The sequence below is a fragment of the Athene noctua genome, chromosome 22 (genome assembly GCF_965140245.1).
Source record: "Athene noctua chromosome 22, bAthNoc1.hap1.1, whole genome shotgun sequence".
In the NCBI taxonomy this organism is placed as follows: Eukaryota; Metazoa; Chordata; class Aves; order Strigiformes; family Strigidae; genus Athene; species Athene noctua.
This window is the reverse complement of record NC_134058.1, coordinates 8,371,393-8,386,327: the sequence shown is the minus strand read 5'-3', so window position 1 is coordinate 8,386,327 and position 14,935 is coordinate 8,371,393. Positions and strand designations below refer to the sequence as shown.

At 45.8% G+C, this 14,935-nt stretch overlaps 1 protein-coding gene across 7 annotated transcripts in view; it reads left to right on the top strand.

The window, feature by feature from the left end:
- USP48 (ubiquitin specific peptidase 48) overlaps positions 1-14,935 on the top strand; it is a 30,452-nt gene that overhangs the window by 4,279 nt on the left and 11,238 nt on the right. For 6 of the 7 annotated variants that reach the window (XR_012635003.1, XR_012635004.1, XM_074924696.1 and 3 more), the window contains exons 6-15: positions 68-176; positions 1,358-1,491; positions 1,711-1,793; positions 2,020-2,199; positions 4,413-4,538; positions 6,614-6,763; positions 9,300-9,500; positions 10,974-11,088; positions 11,234-11,364; positions 12,718-12,789. Coding sequence is in view for 5 of the 7 variants with exons in the window: in XM_074924696.1 (XP_074780797.1) it covers positions 68-176; positions 1,358-1,491; positions 1,711-1,793; positions 2,020-2,199; positions 4,413-4,538; positions 6,614-6,763; positions 9,300-9,500; positions 10,974-11,088; positions 11,234-11,364; positions 12,718-12,789 (1,301 nt within the window). In the remaining 2 variants the exon portion in view is untranslated. The remainder of the gene's footprint in view (positions 1-67; positions 177-1,357; positions 1,492-1,710; positions 1,794-2,019; positions 2,200-4,412; positions 4,539-6,613; positions 6,764-9,299; positions 9,501-10,973; positions 11,089-11,233; positions 11,365-12,717; positions 12,790-14,935) is intronic. The other variant, XM_074924699.1, reaches the window with a different exon arrangement.

Below are 14,935 nucleotides of genomic sequence, written 5' to 3'. Positions count from 1 at the left end.
CCAGCGACCTGTCCTCATGTGGTTTTGTCTTTTTTTTTTTTTTTTTTTTTTTTTTTTTAAATTCTAGCTGCAACCAGTGTGGCAGGGAGTCCAAACTCGTGTCTAAATTTTATGAGCTGGAGTTAAACATCCAAGGGCACAAGCAGTTGACAGACTGTATAACGGAATTTCTTAAGGTACGAGCTTGTTGGTTTTTGAGTCCTGCTATTCTTAGCAAGATGTTTTAATTCCTTCCTTCACTTAACAGCCTTGGAGTGAAGCAACTGAGTGGTCTCACTGAGATGCATCCAATAGGAAATGTTTTTTACTCTGGACTGGAGCTTAGCACATATGAGCATGTGCTTTAAAAAGTACTTGAAGGTCCAATGCTTAGTTAAAATACTTTCCCAGCAAAGTTGGGGAAAAAGTCCCTGGGTGCTTTGTCATGGATAGCACCGGGAGAATGGCTGCTTTTTGTGTTTCCTATGTCCGTGCTCATCTGCATAGCAACAGGAGACATTCCCCGCTATATGATGTGCTCTCAAAAATACTAGGGAGGGCTGGGAATAGCTGCAGGAACAGCTGCAAGTGCTCTTAATTCGACTTGAAGATTTGCCTAGATCTCAAGTTAAGATCTGGCATGTTACAGGTTCGGGGTGTGGATTCAACTAAAAATATTTAGGACAGAACTAACCTGAAACGTGACTCTGTACCTGAGCTGTCTGGCTGTTGGGCAGCGGCTCCGCTGATGCGCTCAGCAAACCGGTTGCTCGGCTTGCAGAAGGCCTGCTATGAAAAAAGACTGGTTTGTGGACACGCATTAAAACCCTGAAATGGTGAACTTCAAGTTTGTCTGCTCCTCCTGCAACTGAAACAACCCAGTGACCTTGTTTAGGGCAGTTGGAGTTCTCTGGCCTAATCCTGCCACTGGATCAACTTGGGTGTAGACAGTGGCTCTTACATGGTGATGTTTGTGTGGCTGAGCACAAGTAGTTTCCAGGTTAAAATGTGGCTTTACATTAACTTGGTCCACGTGAGCTCATAAAAGGGTGATTTTCCATAGCCCTCGTTGGTATAAACCAGCTCAGTCAAGCGGGGAGCAAACCTGCTTAAGCAACCTGAGAACTAGGAATAGGGCTTGAGGTGGTCTAAAATTTTTCTTAAAGTGAGATCCACCTGTTATGGCCATGTGATAAAATACATTTATTAGTGTGCATTTTTAACTAGATTATTTTGGAAAGCAGTTGGATAGAGACTTAAATGGTTAAAATAACTTTGGTGCTTTTCAGTCTCCAGCTGTTGAGTAGCTTGTACTGGTTGACTTTGCAGTGGTAACCTCTTCTCAAGACTTTTCTTTCTGTCTCCCCTCCCTGCTCAGGAAGAAAAATTAGAAGGGGACAATCGTTATTTTTGCGAAACTTGTCAGAGTAAGCAGAATGCCACGAGGAAGATCAGGCTACTGAGTCTTCCCTGCACGCTCAACCTGCAGCTGATGCGTTTTGTGTTTGACAGGTAAGCCCCTCACTGCAGTGTGTGCTGGGAAAGCGGGAGTGCCCTGGGTTGTATGGAAGCTCCCTGGGAAGTCGTCTGCTCTGTCTGCATTAATTTAAGAGACTGAGGATTGAGTGCTTGCATGAGCTTCTCTGGGGATGCTGGGTGGGTTTCAAGGAGTTATTTTGAGGGGTGAGCTGTTATTGCTCTCCCCTGAAATGAAGCTTTGCCTCCACACAGACAAACTGGCCATAAGAAAAAGCTGAACACCTACATTGGCTTCTCCGAGTTGCTTGACATGGAGCCTTTTATGGAACAAAAAAGTGAGTTTTGTGCAGTGTGTTTCATTAGTGGTACCCACCTCCCCTCAGCAGACAAGAGATCTGAATACTCTTTTTGTTGGAAAATTATGTCAAGAGTTGTTTGAAGCCTGCATTTCAAATAACTGCAGTCTTTGTCTGCTGCCTTGCAAAAACATTAAGTGCTAGGAAAGAAAAAGACGGGTGCTGTTTCATCCAGAGCGCTGTGTGACTGCTGCTTTCCTTCCAGACGGCGTCTACGTGTATGAACTTAGTGCTGTCCTCATACACCGAGGCGTGAGCGCTTACTCCGGGCACTACATCGCCCACGTGAAGGATCCGCAGACGGGCGAGTGGTACAAGTTTAACGATGAAGACATAGACAAGATGGAGGGGAAGAAACTGCAGTTGGGGATTGAGGAAGATCTAGGTAAAACCTTTAAGTTGTGAGTGCCCTTTTAAAATAACTCTTTTCCCCAAAAAAACATGGAGGCTGAATACATGGAGGTTCTGTTACTCTTAAAACAAAAGTGCTCCTATGCATGCTGTCGCATCTTAGGAGGAATGTGTGAAATGGCAATTCTGTTAATGGCAGCCAGATTTTCTTCATTTCAGCCCCGTGTGAGTGTGTGCACACACCTCGTGATCAGTTTTTCTAGTGTTTTCGCTGCCCGAGTTATCAGCATCTTATCGGGGTGAAACAGGCGATCTGCTGCTTCCTTGGCTGGTGTGTAAAAGGAGGCTTAGGAACAGATAACGAGATTACTTTCAGTTTCCTTAACACGTTATATTTTTATTTCCACTGAGGTGTTTTACTTGGAGGCAGTAAAGAGTCTCCATAAAAAAAAACTTGATGTAAATAATGGCGTGGAAGCCAAAGCTGCCTTTTTTACTTGGTACTTCTTACTGCTCCTTTGCACTCTTCTGTTCTACACCAGCTCGTCTTGTGCTGGTGTCCTGGTGCTGCCCAGATAACCGTGTTCCCTGGGCGAGACAGGGTCTTGACTTCTTGGAGAGCTTGGGCTGGGGCTGGAGCTATGGGTTTCTCAGTCTGCAGTCGAGATATAGGAGTGGTTCAGCATTAAATCAGCATGTTGAGTACTCGGATTTGCAGCCGTTTAGTGTTCCTTAGCACAGGACACTTTGCAGTACCAGGAAATGGGGAAATGCCTTTCTTTAAAGCACCCTTAAATAACAGCTTAATGAATAGACACCCTCAGACTTACTTGCTCTTTTAGTTTGTTGTAAAACCACGTCAGCCTGAGCACACCCTTGAGCAGGCACAGGCCTAGCCTCCCTCTCCCAGTTCCTTCCATGCACTCATCTGTGTGATGCTGCTTTATTTTCAGCTTTTGTGCTAGTAAACACGTTCTTGCACTTCATCACGATGTACATAATCGCTGTCTGCCACTGGAGCAGCTTTGTCATCCTGTTAATGTTTGACTACCACTCGCTTCCAACCAAATTGTGAAGCTGGCTAGACATCTAGTGGTGTAAGACAGAAAAATAAGCCCTGAAAGGAAACCAGAGCTTCTCAGCCTTTCTTTTTAACCTCCTGCGTCACCCAGTGTAGCAAAACAAGATGTAAATAAACTGCTGTGGCCTCGATCTTGTAAAGGTTTATGCTTAACCACCAGTAAGTGTTCTTGCTGTAATACAAGACTGCTTGAAGAATATAAGTAAAGTGTGTTTAGAAGCCTCTGCAGGCTGGGAGGCTTAATATATTTATCAATATATATTTACCTACTCCGAGCAAAACTGAGGCTCTTCTCTGTTACAAATGCATGCAACAACAGAAGATTGCTAACATAAAGCCAGAGGTCTGCTGTGGGGAGAGTCCTGCAGCTTGGCCACACAGATGGGAACAATTTAGAAAATATTTGGAGAAAATGCAAATAAAGAACGTTTAGGAAGTCCCCTAGATGGTGTGGTGGGAGAGGCATGTGAATTTTCCAGGATTTGGGAAAGACAGACACTTTTCTTAATATTTCAGTGTTCCATTTAGAGTTAGACCTATGGAGGTATTTTCCTTTTTTTTTTTTTAAATTAAAAAAATGGTTGATTTTTGAAGCTGCAGCTGTAGATAAGTGGTATTTCCTTGCCTGGCAGCATGTCTGGAAACAGCAACTCTTACAACACAAGTTTATATCGCACCACCAGCTGCTCTGAAATGACCATTTCTGTGGCTGTTTGCTCCATAAAAGCTTTGTTGTCCCAACAGAAGGGCACGTGTTTTTTCACATACTTGTAAATAGGATTTTTCTTCCCTAAGGATTTGACTGTTCTTTGGTGTCAGGATACCAGGACGAGAGGCAGAGGGGAGAAAGGATGTTTTTGTAAGAGCTGCTTTTGGCTTGGTGAGGTTTAATTGGGGAGAGAAGAAAGGCTCTTGTAGAAGGGTGGTTCAGAGCAGGCACCTAATTTTGGTCCCTTTGAATTACCCTGCCTCCAGACGTGCTGGAGGGATTTGGGTCTTGCTTTGGGATACAATTTTGGCTCATGCCAAGCCCAATGCTTGGCAAAAAGAGGCCTGGCAGAGTGCAGCGGGGAGAGGGAAGCCGGCTAGGTGGCAAACTCGTCCTGTTAATGGAGAATCACTAAGCGAGCTTGTGTGTTTATTATGTTTTGCCTTCTGTACCGCAGCGGAACCTTCTAAATCCCAGACTCGTAAACCTAAGTGCGGGAAAGGAACTCACTGCTCACGCAATGCTTACATGCTGGTGTACAGGCTGCAAACCCGGGAGAAATCTCTGACAATCGAAGTACCAGGTAAGTGAGCTTTGACTCTCTAGGCCTCTCCGTCTCGTCTGATGATGCTCCAGGTGGGCCAGCAGTCGGGGTTTTGCTCGAAGGCCCTTTTGTGACCACTGTCCACGAGCCCCCAAAGGTGCCGTATAGCAACTCAGTGTCATGACCAGTGAAACCCCTGGGCTTTCTTAGCACTTCAGTAATATTAACCTGCTGATCCCACCCCGTGCCTGCTCACACCTCACTGTCATAACCAGATGGGAAGGGGTTAGGAGGAGATCAGCCCACGTGCAGTGGCAGGAGTGATGGGATTTGTAGCCGGGATCCCGCAGGAACTGCTCAGGTTCCTGAAGGCGAAGGAGAGCAGCGTGGTTAAATGTCATCAGCAGCACATGTACTGTGCTGGAGGTGAATAATCCTGACAGGTGTCAGGTTTCTTCTGCGAGCGCTTAATCTTTGCCATATTGATAATAAATGGCATGAAAATAAGAGGATGCAAGCCCTTAACAGGAGTTTTGTACGAGCGCCTTCGTGTCTTGCTTTAGAATGACTGGGGGTGGCAGAAATCCCTGTAGGTTTGGCCTGTGGATTTAATGATGCTTCACGTTTGCATGCTACTTGATTAGAGAGATTAATTAGGTCCCTGGTGCTGATGGGGATGGCGGTGTGTTCCACCTTCTTCCCTCCTGTAAAGCGGGGACAGCAGAGGTGACATGTCCCCTTTGGACCTCTGCTGTTTGTTTTGGTTATCTGGATGGGGAGGGGGTAAACTGTACAGCTTTTTCCCTGCTAATAACAGCACCAAAACTTTTGCTTATACCCCCCCCCTCCAACAAAACCCACCCTCTGAGCCGCACAGCGTTGGGAATTCGTGCTAATTTCTGCCTCTGTACTGCATTTTCAGTCTGTTTCCTGAGCTCTCTTGCGTTCACTTTCCTCCTACCACTGCCCGAAACAATAACTCGGCAAAAGCCTCTCCACCCAGCTCCAAATTCCTGCGCAGCCCCGTGGTTGCCTTTGTTTCATGTGGAAGCCTGCCAGGGAACAGGGAGCGAAGGGCAGCAGTCGAGCAGTGTGGTTGCGGGGAGGTTTCATGCAACTGTAAATTTGAGGCATTTTGCTTTGATGCTGTTAAAAGCGGCTTTTCCGGGACAGTGGAGAGACGTAACTTGGCTCTGACCTCAAGAGAGTCAAGCTGGTTGTTTTTTAATACTGTATATTCTTCCAGGGTGGGTATTGTGCGCTCTGGCTGCACAAGTGTTAACTTTTCTGGAAATATTTTAGCTCTTCAAAATACTGCTAAATAGCAAAACGCTTCAGATAAGCAGTGTTTTCCCCCTCCCATACACCAGCCCTGCGAGGGAAGTGTTTTATCTTCTATTTTCCCCTGCTGAGCTTTGGTTTGTTTGGGTTTTTTCCATCGCCGACAGCAAAAATTCCCATTTCCCTCACTGTTCTGTCGACACCAGGATCTGCCCTGGCTTATCTCTTGTCTCCTGAGGGCTTTTTGTCCTTGGGTTTGCAATGTGCTCAACCCCTCTCGCTGAGATCACGTGTACCCGTGGGGCTGCGCGTCGGGACAGGCTTCAGGTGTATCCGTAGGGTGAAAAGCTCTCGCTTCTCCCCTGGGAACGACGGGTCCTTAGCAGCACAGAGGAGCTGCTCTCGGTGGGAGGCAGAGGAACAGCTGGAGCAAGAGGAATAGCAGGGAGGGACTGAAGCAGGCAGCAAGGTGTTCTGCCGCGCTCCTGCTCTGCAGCCTCTCACCAAACCCCGTCGCACTTTGCGCGACCGCCAGCGCTCAGCGTAGGCTTGTTAGCAAGCACAGGATTTCTCTTAACACCAGCAGCCAACCTTGAGTAAATTATTTTCTTTGGCGCTGTTGTGTTGTGCAGGACAGTTGCATTTAATCATCTACAACCACAAATCTTGGAGAGAGCGACGTCCATGCACTTGGCTTTCAGAAAGACCTATGTCGGTAGCTGCGTGAGGGAATTTTTAGGCTTGGTTGTTATCCCCAGATAACCAATCGCAGGGATAATTAACATAATTGGCATTTTTCCTCGAAATGACCGCTTTTTCTTCTTTCCCAACAGCTTTTCTGCAGGAGCTGGTAGAGCGTGATAACTGCAAGTTTGAGGAGTGGTGCAACGAAATGGCCGAGATGCGCAAACAGAGCGTGGCCCGAGGCAAAATCAAACACGAAGAGGTGAAGGAGCTCTACAAAAGGTTACCCGCTGAAGCTGGTCTGTAAGATATTGTGGTAGTATTTTGTAGTAGACTGTTGTTAAGATTAGTAATGTTTTGTTACTAACCCACAACTCACTTGTGTGGCCTAAACACTTTGCTGGAAGGCATCAGCTGTAGCCCTCTCAAAGAGGAAAGTGATCGCTCTCTATTGTTGTCTGTATGCTTGGGATCTGCTTTCTTGCTCTTGTTTTTCTGCCTTAACCTATTTTTCTCCTTTTTTGCTCGTTCTGATGCCTTCTGGCGTCACTAATTCCCTCTTGCTCCTTCCCCATCAGTCAGTCTCCCGTGTGCTTCCATGCATTGTGACTGTTTTCTTCTGCCTGGTGAGCAGCTCGTCTCGTTAGCGGTTAGTAGCATCGAGGCAGAATAACTGGTCGGTCTCAGATTGCCAAGTTTGGGGAGCTGTTGATCCAAATTAATCAGCAGGTAACAGTACAAGAATGCCTGACCTCCAGCAGAAAATGACTTGATTCATCCCCACCAGTCCTTCAGAGCTCCATGTCTAAGCTTCGTAGTCTGTCCAGTGAGTGACTGAGGTTAATCCTTTCCTACTGTTCCTTGTGTTTTGTCACCTTAGCATGTCTGAGCACAAGGATTTTCATTCCTCCCCCTTGTTTTTCTCTCCTGTCTCCCTCAAAACAAGCGTAGGGGCTCTTGCTCTGCTCATCCAGCAAGGGGAATTCCTCTCCACTGTGTGCAGGTCGTAAGGAAATTTGTAATTAAAGCCTTTAAAATGTATTTAATTGTGTAGCCTGTCAGGCAGTTTGATGTTTAGCTTTTAGTATTCGTTGCTCGATGCTCAGAACCAGCAGTGAGATCCAAGCAGCTGAAGAGCAGACTCCTTGGCTCCTCTAAATGTCTGCCTCTTCAATTTATGAACCCTGGTTTGCAGACAATGGGCGCTTAACTCATGAATAGGAAGGTGTCACAGCTCATCTTGCTGAGTCCCCACAAATCTGAGGGGTGTTAAAATGTCACCGTTAAATCAAAGCTGTAGTGGAGGTATGAATCTGCCCTGAGTCACCATTAAAAAGGAGCAGCAAGCACAACCCTGGTGTGTTTTCACTCCCCCTTAGCAGAAACACAATAGTTTGCTCTCGGCATTTCTAATGCGACAGTAGAATAAATCTCAAAAAGATGTTTTTTACAGGTACAGGTAAAGCTCCTCTGCCCCAATTTGAAGACCTGAAGCTATGCCCTGAGGGCACCCACGACTCATCAGCTTGCCAGCGCAGTTGAAGGCAGCGTTATCCCAGAGCTGCTCTGGGTCCCATCCCACAGGAGCTAGGGACTCTCTCTGCAGCTGTGCAGACACATTTTCTGCCAGCTTCGTGTAGCCTGCCCCAGAAAAACGTACTTTCTGGGGGAGGCAGCTTTCATCCCAAACTAGCAAACCATTTCTGACAGTGTTGCAATTCTCTGGAGGTCATGGCTGTATATCTCTGATGGCGTTGCATAAGATGAAAATACTGCTGATTTGTGCTGCAGAAGGGAAGTGGGTTTGAAGCCCAGCTTCACAAAGATCCAGTGCAAGCTGGAAGACAGAATATTTTCCTGTAGCTTCTCTGTTCCTTCATGTGAAACATTAAGAATTTGTGTTAATTTGATAAATGTAACTAACAGCTGCATTTCACCTCGGTTTCAGAGCTGCTCTCCTCACATCAGCACAAAAAGTTTAATTGCCTCCTAAATTCCCACTCATCTCACGGAAGTCTCAGTATCAAGATATGAAACACCCAAAGCTGCTTCACTCCTCATACAGACACTGACCTGCTCCTGAACCTTGGCTTTGTGCGAGGTGTTTCTCCTTTAGCAAACAAGGGTGGGCTTGGTGCTCTGTTTCAGAAGAAATTCGTGCTCATACTAAAAAAAAATTGAGCAAGTGTCTGTTTGCACTGTAAAGCTTAAAAAGTGCCAGTGTTTTTCACCCAGAGTAACAGTGAGTCAGAGTAACACTGAAATTTTTGGCACTGAAGGGACGAGGTGAACACTGACCTTGTCTCTTTGCTGTTGTTGCCTTTTATTTTTCAATTTACTCCAGTGAGCTCGTTCTGTTGTAGAAAGAGCATTTAATGTATGATCATAATTTAAATATTATTATCTGTCCCTCGATGGACAACTGGAAAACCTTCTCCTTTCCTTAACTACTCTTCAGTAAGCCCCTAAAGGTTTAGCAGTCAGAAAGCAAGTGCTTTCAAGGTTTAGCAGTCTGAAAGCACTTGCTTTCCTACTTGGAGTGCTCTGCTGTTTCATATCGATTACTTGAATTAGAAATGACTGCTTGTTCTTACAGATCTTAATTTCACATAGCTCCTGTCTTCTAAATCTGTGATCCAGAGATGAGAATTGGGTGAGGGAAGCTGGATCAGATGTTTGAAAACTTGTACTGCAGAGATTTGATCAACAGTGGTAGCCTGTTAATTTTTAAATGTACCATTGAATATCAGACTAATTATAAAATACCATCTGCTGCATTGTGTATTAGCTGACACGTACGGGCTTGTTTCTCTTTGTGGTTTTTTCCCCTCCCAGGTTCCCCGTACGACTTCATCTCTCTCGAATGGCTGCAGAAATGGCTGGATGAGTCCACTCCTCCAAAACCCATAGATAACACAGCCTGCCTGTGCTCACATGGCAAACTCCATCCCGATAAAATATCCATTATGAAAAGGATATCGGAGTACGTGGCTGACTTCTTCTACAGGAGATACGGAGGAGGGCCCCGGCTGAACGGTGAGGTGTCAGGCTAGAAAATGCCCTCTCTGAGTCATGTTCTCATGTGCTAAACATGTTTTGGAGCTGTGTTCTGGTCCCAGACCCATTTTGAGCTGTCCTTTATCATCATAACTTTGTTTCTATGCATGGCTTTTGTGCTGCACTGTTATTTCTGGATGATTTTTTTTTTTTAATATCACCTAATTACGTTAGCATTCAAACAAATACAGTTAGTCTGATTGCAGAGTCTGTTTCATAGAGTTCTGCTCTGTCTAGGGAGAGCTGTGCTTCGTGGAGGAATTTCTGAGAAAGCAGTGGAGCGCTTAGGTTAGGAAACAGAATACTTGGAAGGTTTTATGAAGTTGATTCTATAAAATAAAACTTGCACATGCAACCCCCCCCAGACTCTTGAAAATGATTTTCCATGCCTGCAGCACCTACAGATCCTGCGTGGGCAGCGTTTCATGGAGCGTGCGGATCTGTGCTGCCTCTTGCCAGCAGCCTGCGCTCCAGAGCAGCACGGATGTGTGCGGGCCAAGAGAATAATTTTACTTACTGTCTTTCACCTTTTAGCCTGTCCCGAGCTGCTTCATCCGAGGGAAGCGTGTACCTGCTAGCCTGTGTGCTTGTGTTGCAGGCGTCTGTTGTGCATTTTGATTTTTGGGGTCAGCCCAGCCCCTACGGTCTTTGGGCTTCCCTTAATCGAGCCCCAGGCTTAGTTTCTTTTATAAAGGAGCTCAATAACTCCCACTGAGACCAAATTAGCTCAGCTCCTGCTAGGAGCTTATAGGGAAGAAGCACAACCAGCAGAAGCTGCTGTGACGCAGGCAGCCTTTGTAAAAAAAAAAAAAAAAAAAAATTCCAACAAAAAAAAAAAACACCAAAAAACAAAAACCAAAACAGGTCAACATTTATTAGGCAACTGGAAGATTGCCTGCAGGTTTTTTTTTCATTGAATACGGCTGGGAGGGATGGATGGACACCCTTGTCCTCTGATTTGCTTCCCTGGATGTGACCCTCTTGCTCCCAGATGAAAATATATGCCCAGCTGTAGGATTTCCACTCCCTGTTGGTCCAGTGTAGCTTTGCAGGAGGTGGTTTTGGATTCATTTTCTGGGTTTAACTGGCAAAGTGCCATGATACAGGTTTTTTCCTTGCATGTTCCTTAACTGTCCTACCTTTTGACTCTAAGTGGCTGTGTGTTGGCGTGACCTGCCTGGCAGCTGTAATTGCAAACTTGATACCAGCCGCGGAGAGCTGTGAAACTAGAACAGCTCGCACCTCATCTGAAGCATTTTACACTTATTAAGCTTTAAATGTGGCCTGATCTGCCAGTAACCCCAGGAATCTCCTCATTTACATGTGAAATCTCCGGTCTTGAGTCCAGGGTAGTTGGTACATACCTGTCTGAGCACTTTCAAACCAGCCAGAAGCTCAGCCATGTGTGCAGGAAACTGTAATAAATTGTGTTTCTTTTTCCCCCCGCCCCAGTCAAAGCACTTTGCAAGGACTGCGTGGTAGAAAGGTGTCGAATCCTGCGACTGAAAAACCAGTTAAACGAAGACTACAAAACAGTTACGAACTTACTGAAGATAACAGTCAAGGGGTATGTAAGTCCTGACACTTCCAAACCTTGTCAGAGATATTTTTTTTTTGTCAGAAGGGCTTAAATTGATTTTTCCTAAAGATGTTACTGTTTGGGCTCCAAAGGAGTTGTGATTCACGTTGCCAACGCTGTTCTCTCTCTGCAGGAACGACGGATTTTGGGTTGGAAAGGCGTCCTTGCGGAGCTGGCGTCAGTTGGCTCTGGAGCAATTAAACGAGCAAGATGAAGACACAGAGCACAGTAATGGCAAAATGAATGGAAATGCACAAAGCAAAGGTAGTTCTGCTGCCGTTGAGACCCACCAGCTCTGATGATACCTCCTAACAAAAGACACGTCAGGTGTTCTTGTGGCTGTTTTGCTTCCCTGTATGGGTAGGGAGGAAAGGATAACAAATCAAAAGCTGCTTAAATGAAGGAGCTTTTTGTTTGATAAACTTCAAAACTGCTGGGTGATCTTTGCACCCAGAGAGGAAGATGAGGTAATAAGTAGTTTTACAAAGCTGTGTAAAATTACCCCCCCAGACACGTGATTTTTTCCTCTGCTTTTATCTGAATGAAGAGCACAGGGGAGGAAGAAACATGAAAACTATCTTGGGGAAGGGGTGAAGATGTTTATTGCGAAGGTCTATGGATGAAACGGTGCAGCTGGTAAAGCAGCACTGGCAAAATACAGCCTAGGGGAAAAAAAAAGTCATGAGTTGAACTCTTTTCTATGGCCATATCATGAGCCTGTGAGATATTTTAATTTGCTTTTTGCTGTTTAAACCTTTGGAAACTGGGTATTTTGTTGAGCTTTTTGTTTTGGAAGTGAGGGCAAGAAGCTTGTTTGAATGAAAGTGGAGATGATGGGCTAATGGCGTTGATCTTGGGCTTGAAAGCTCTAAGAATGCCACAGCCCTCCTGATAATATCTGTAAGCTGGTGCTGCTGGTGGAGCATTCATTGAGAAAAGGGTCTTTCTCTGCTGAGTTACCACACCGCCTTCTTCCTTCCTGGTGACCTCGGTTTCACAACAGGTTGCAATTCCCAGTAGTACATCTGAATGGCTCACAAGCCAACTCCCTCGTTAGACGACTTACCGACACGTTACTATGTTTATGATACTCCAAATCCAGCGCTTCTGTCTGTGGAGCTACAGTTCTTAATTATAACTTAGACATTAATGTGGGGCTGGTCAAACCCCTGGCAGGCTCCCCCTTAGTTTGTCAGACAGCATCTGGTTTAGATCAGTATCCTCAAGGCAAAGAGCGGACTAATATTTTGCCAGGAAGGTTTCTGCTCCCTGCACTTTTACCTAGGCTTGTGTTTAGGTTAAACTTGAGATCTTTGGGAGCAGTGAACCCCTGTGGTGTTTGAGCCATAACAAATGCGTCCTTTGTAATCTCACAAAGGACGGGCTTGTGCTCCATGCACTTCAAAGCACTCCTACGTGGCCTGTAGGCTGTAATCCCGCCTGCCCAGAGGCCAAGACATTTGAGAATAACAAATTTCCTCCCCAAAGTCTCCCTTGGGTTAAGGGTTTTGCTACAATTTGAAAGGCAACCATGCTTCTTTCCCCCCAAGATTTTTCCTTTCCTTGGGAGAGGAACTCTGTGCAATCTTCTTGTATTTTTCTTTATTATTGAATTAGATGAATCGAATGAAGAGAAGAAAGAGGAGGAAGAGGAGTTAAATTTTAACGAGGACATCGTTTGCCCACATGGTAAGTCTCTGTGGGGGATGGAGCTGAATATATCTGTTGTTGCCCACTGCTCAAGACATTAACCTTGTAGCCTTTGCTCTATCTAAGGCCGTCATGAATAGTTACTGAGGAAACGTGCTTAATTCTCATCTGCCTGGTGTTTCTCAACACTCAGACTTTGAGCTTTACTTGTGAGGGCTGTTCTGTTGCAGTCCGAGTTCTGTAAGGCAGCAGACGGGCTGTAAATGTGGAGATGCTTGGAGATGCTTGGATGGGGCAGGAGGTGCTGGGCTGTGGAACCGAGCGTCTCTTCCTCGCGCTAATGAAGCGGCGTGGTGGAGCGAGGGCAGCACCAAGGATCTGCAGCCCCTTGGCAGCTCTGGAAGTATCAGGAGAAAATAATGGTGTAAATCAGTCAAGGTGGGAGCTGAGAGTATCCATTTATTCTCTCAGTTTACATAAAAACAGGAGCACTTACCTAACAACTGTGGAAACACGGGCTTATCTGCAAGTGGCTGGGACCACTAAGGATATCGATTTACCAACCTGCTGTGCTTTGGTGTCCATTTACATAAGATTTTGACCCGATGTTAGTTGTTTTGCTAAGTGACGGTTCGTTAGCTACATCCTTGTCTGCCCTGTTGTTGAAATTTCACTTTTTTTAGTGTGTGTGTCGCTCCCAGACATAACTGTTCTAGTAAACTCCTGTTTGTACGCATCAATTTCCCTGCCAGGGATGCTCGATCTTGTTCCTAGTAAGAAAGAATCATGCCATAAATTAACAACACACCTCCTGTCGTCAAGGCTAATCAAGGACGTAGAGTAACGGCTTGATAAAGCCTCGTTTTAAAGCAGGGTGTTTAAGCACTTTGTCACAGCATTAGCTGTTTTTCGGAGCCTTTAACGCTGTATTTCCCATTGCTGCGAGGCTGCTGCTGTTAAATAGGAGCAAGCAACGTGGTGATGAAAGATTTAATGTAGCCAGACACGATAAAAATAGGCCTTTGAAAATATTATGCGGGTAAATTGCTAGTTGATCTGTGACTTTGGGTCATATCAGAATAAATATTAAATATGGGAGCTACTGGCAGGTCGGATTTCATCATCTTGAGCTAACTCATGGATTACTTATGGAAAACAACATTTCTACCTTTAAAATTTCCCTCTGGAGTATGTCAGCACATCTGTAGTCTCGGTCCTACAGCCTTGATTTTGCTGTGGAGGAAGTTCCTGCCTTCATGGTAGGCTCTGGAAAAGCCAGTGCTTTATCTCTGAGGTCTGGCTGGCCTCCAGAAATGCCATCCGGGCGTTCCCTTAAGAAGTCCCTTTGCATCTTTGCTTCAATTTCTTGCTCTCCACTAGCTGCCTGACCCCAGCAAATATTTTTTTCCAGATACTAAGTTAAGAATTCTTTGATGTCTGTGCCCAAAACATGTCCCTGGATGGTGGGAGGGGGAAGCAGGGTCAGCAGCAGTTAGGCTCATCATCTTCCAGATGGCAAAGCACTTGTTCCCCACACACCCAGATCTGATTTTTTCCACCTCTTTCACGCAACAGTGTAGTAATCTATGTTCATTAATCATGCGGTGTCAAGGCACTTATTTGTACAAGCTCTTATTTTTTTCCTCATCCTTGCTGGCTCTGGTCCTGCCTCCTCATATGGTAAAGCTGGGCCACTTGGTCATGTTTGATGAAGAACAAGTGGCCAAGTGCCGCATCGAAGCAGTCCAGCCCGACCTTTGTTTATTAGAGGAAAAGCAGGAGGGGAGCATTGCTATTTTTTCCCTCCGGGGCTGGCAGAAATCCAGGCTTGGCTGGAGCGAGGAAAGCTGTCGAGTCCGTGGGCCTGAGGAGCGGCTTGTAATGTTAAAGAGCTACCAGAGGGGGGGGAGGAAGGAGCCTTTTCTCCCATCTCCTTTCTGTAGCTCCTCAGGCTGTAGAGAAGCAGATAATAAGGTATCACCCCCTTTGGTGGACACTGCTCAGCACCATGACTTCGCAGTTGCTGTTTTGCTTCCCTCTGGCTGGTGAAGTCCCCACCGAGGCCTGAACATTCCCGTGCCACGTCCAAATCCAGTTTGCACCTCGGTTGTTGCAACAACTGTTCCTCTTATCCCTCGCCGTGGCGGCAGTGTGTAGTGCCACCAGGCCTTGACTTCCCAGCTGC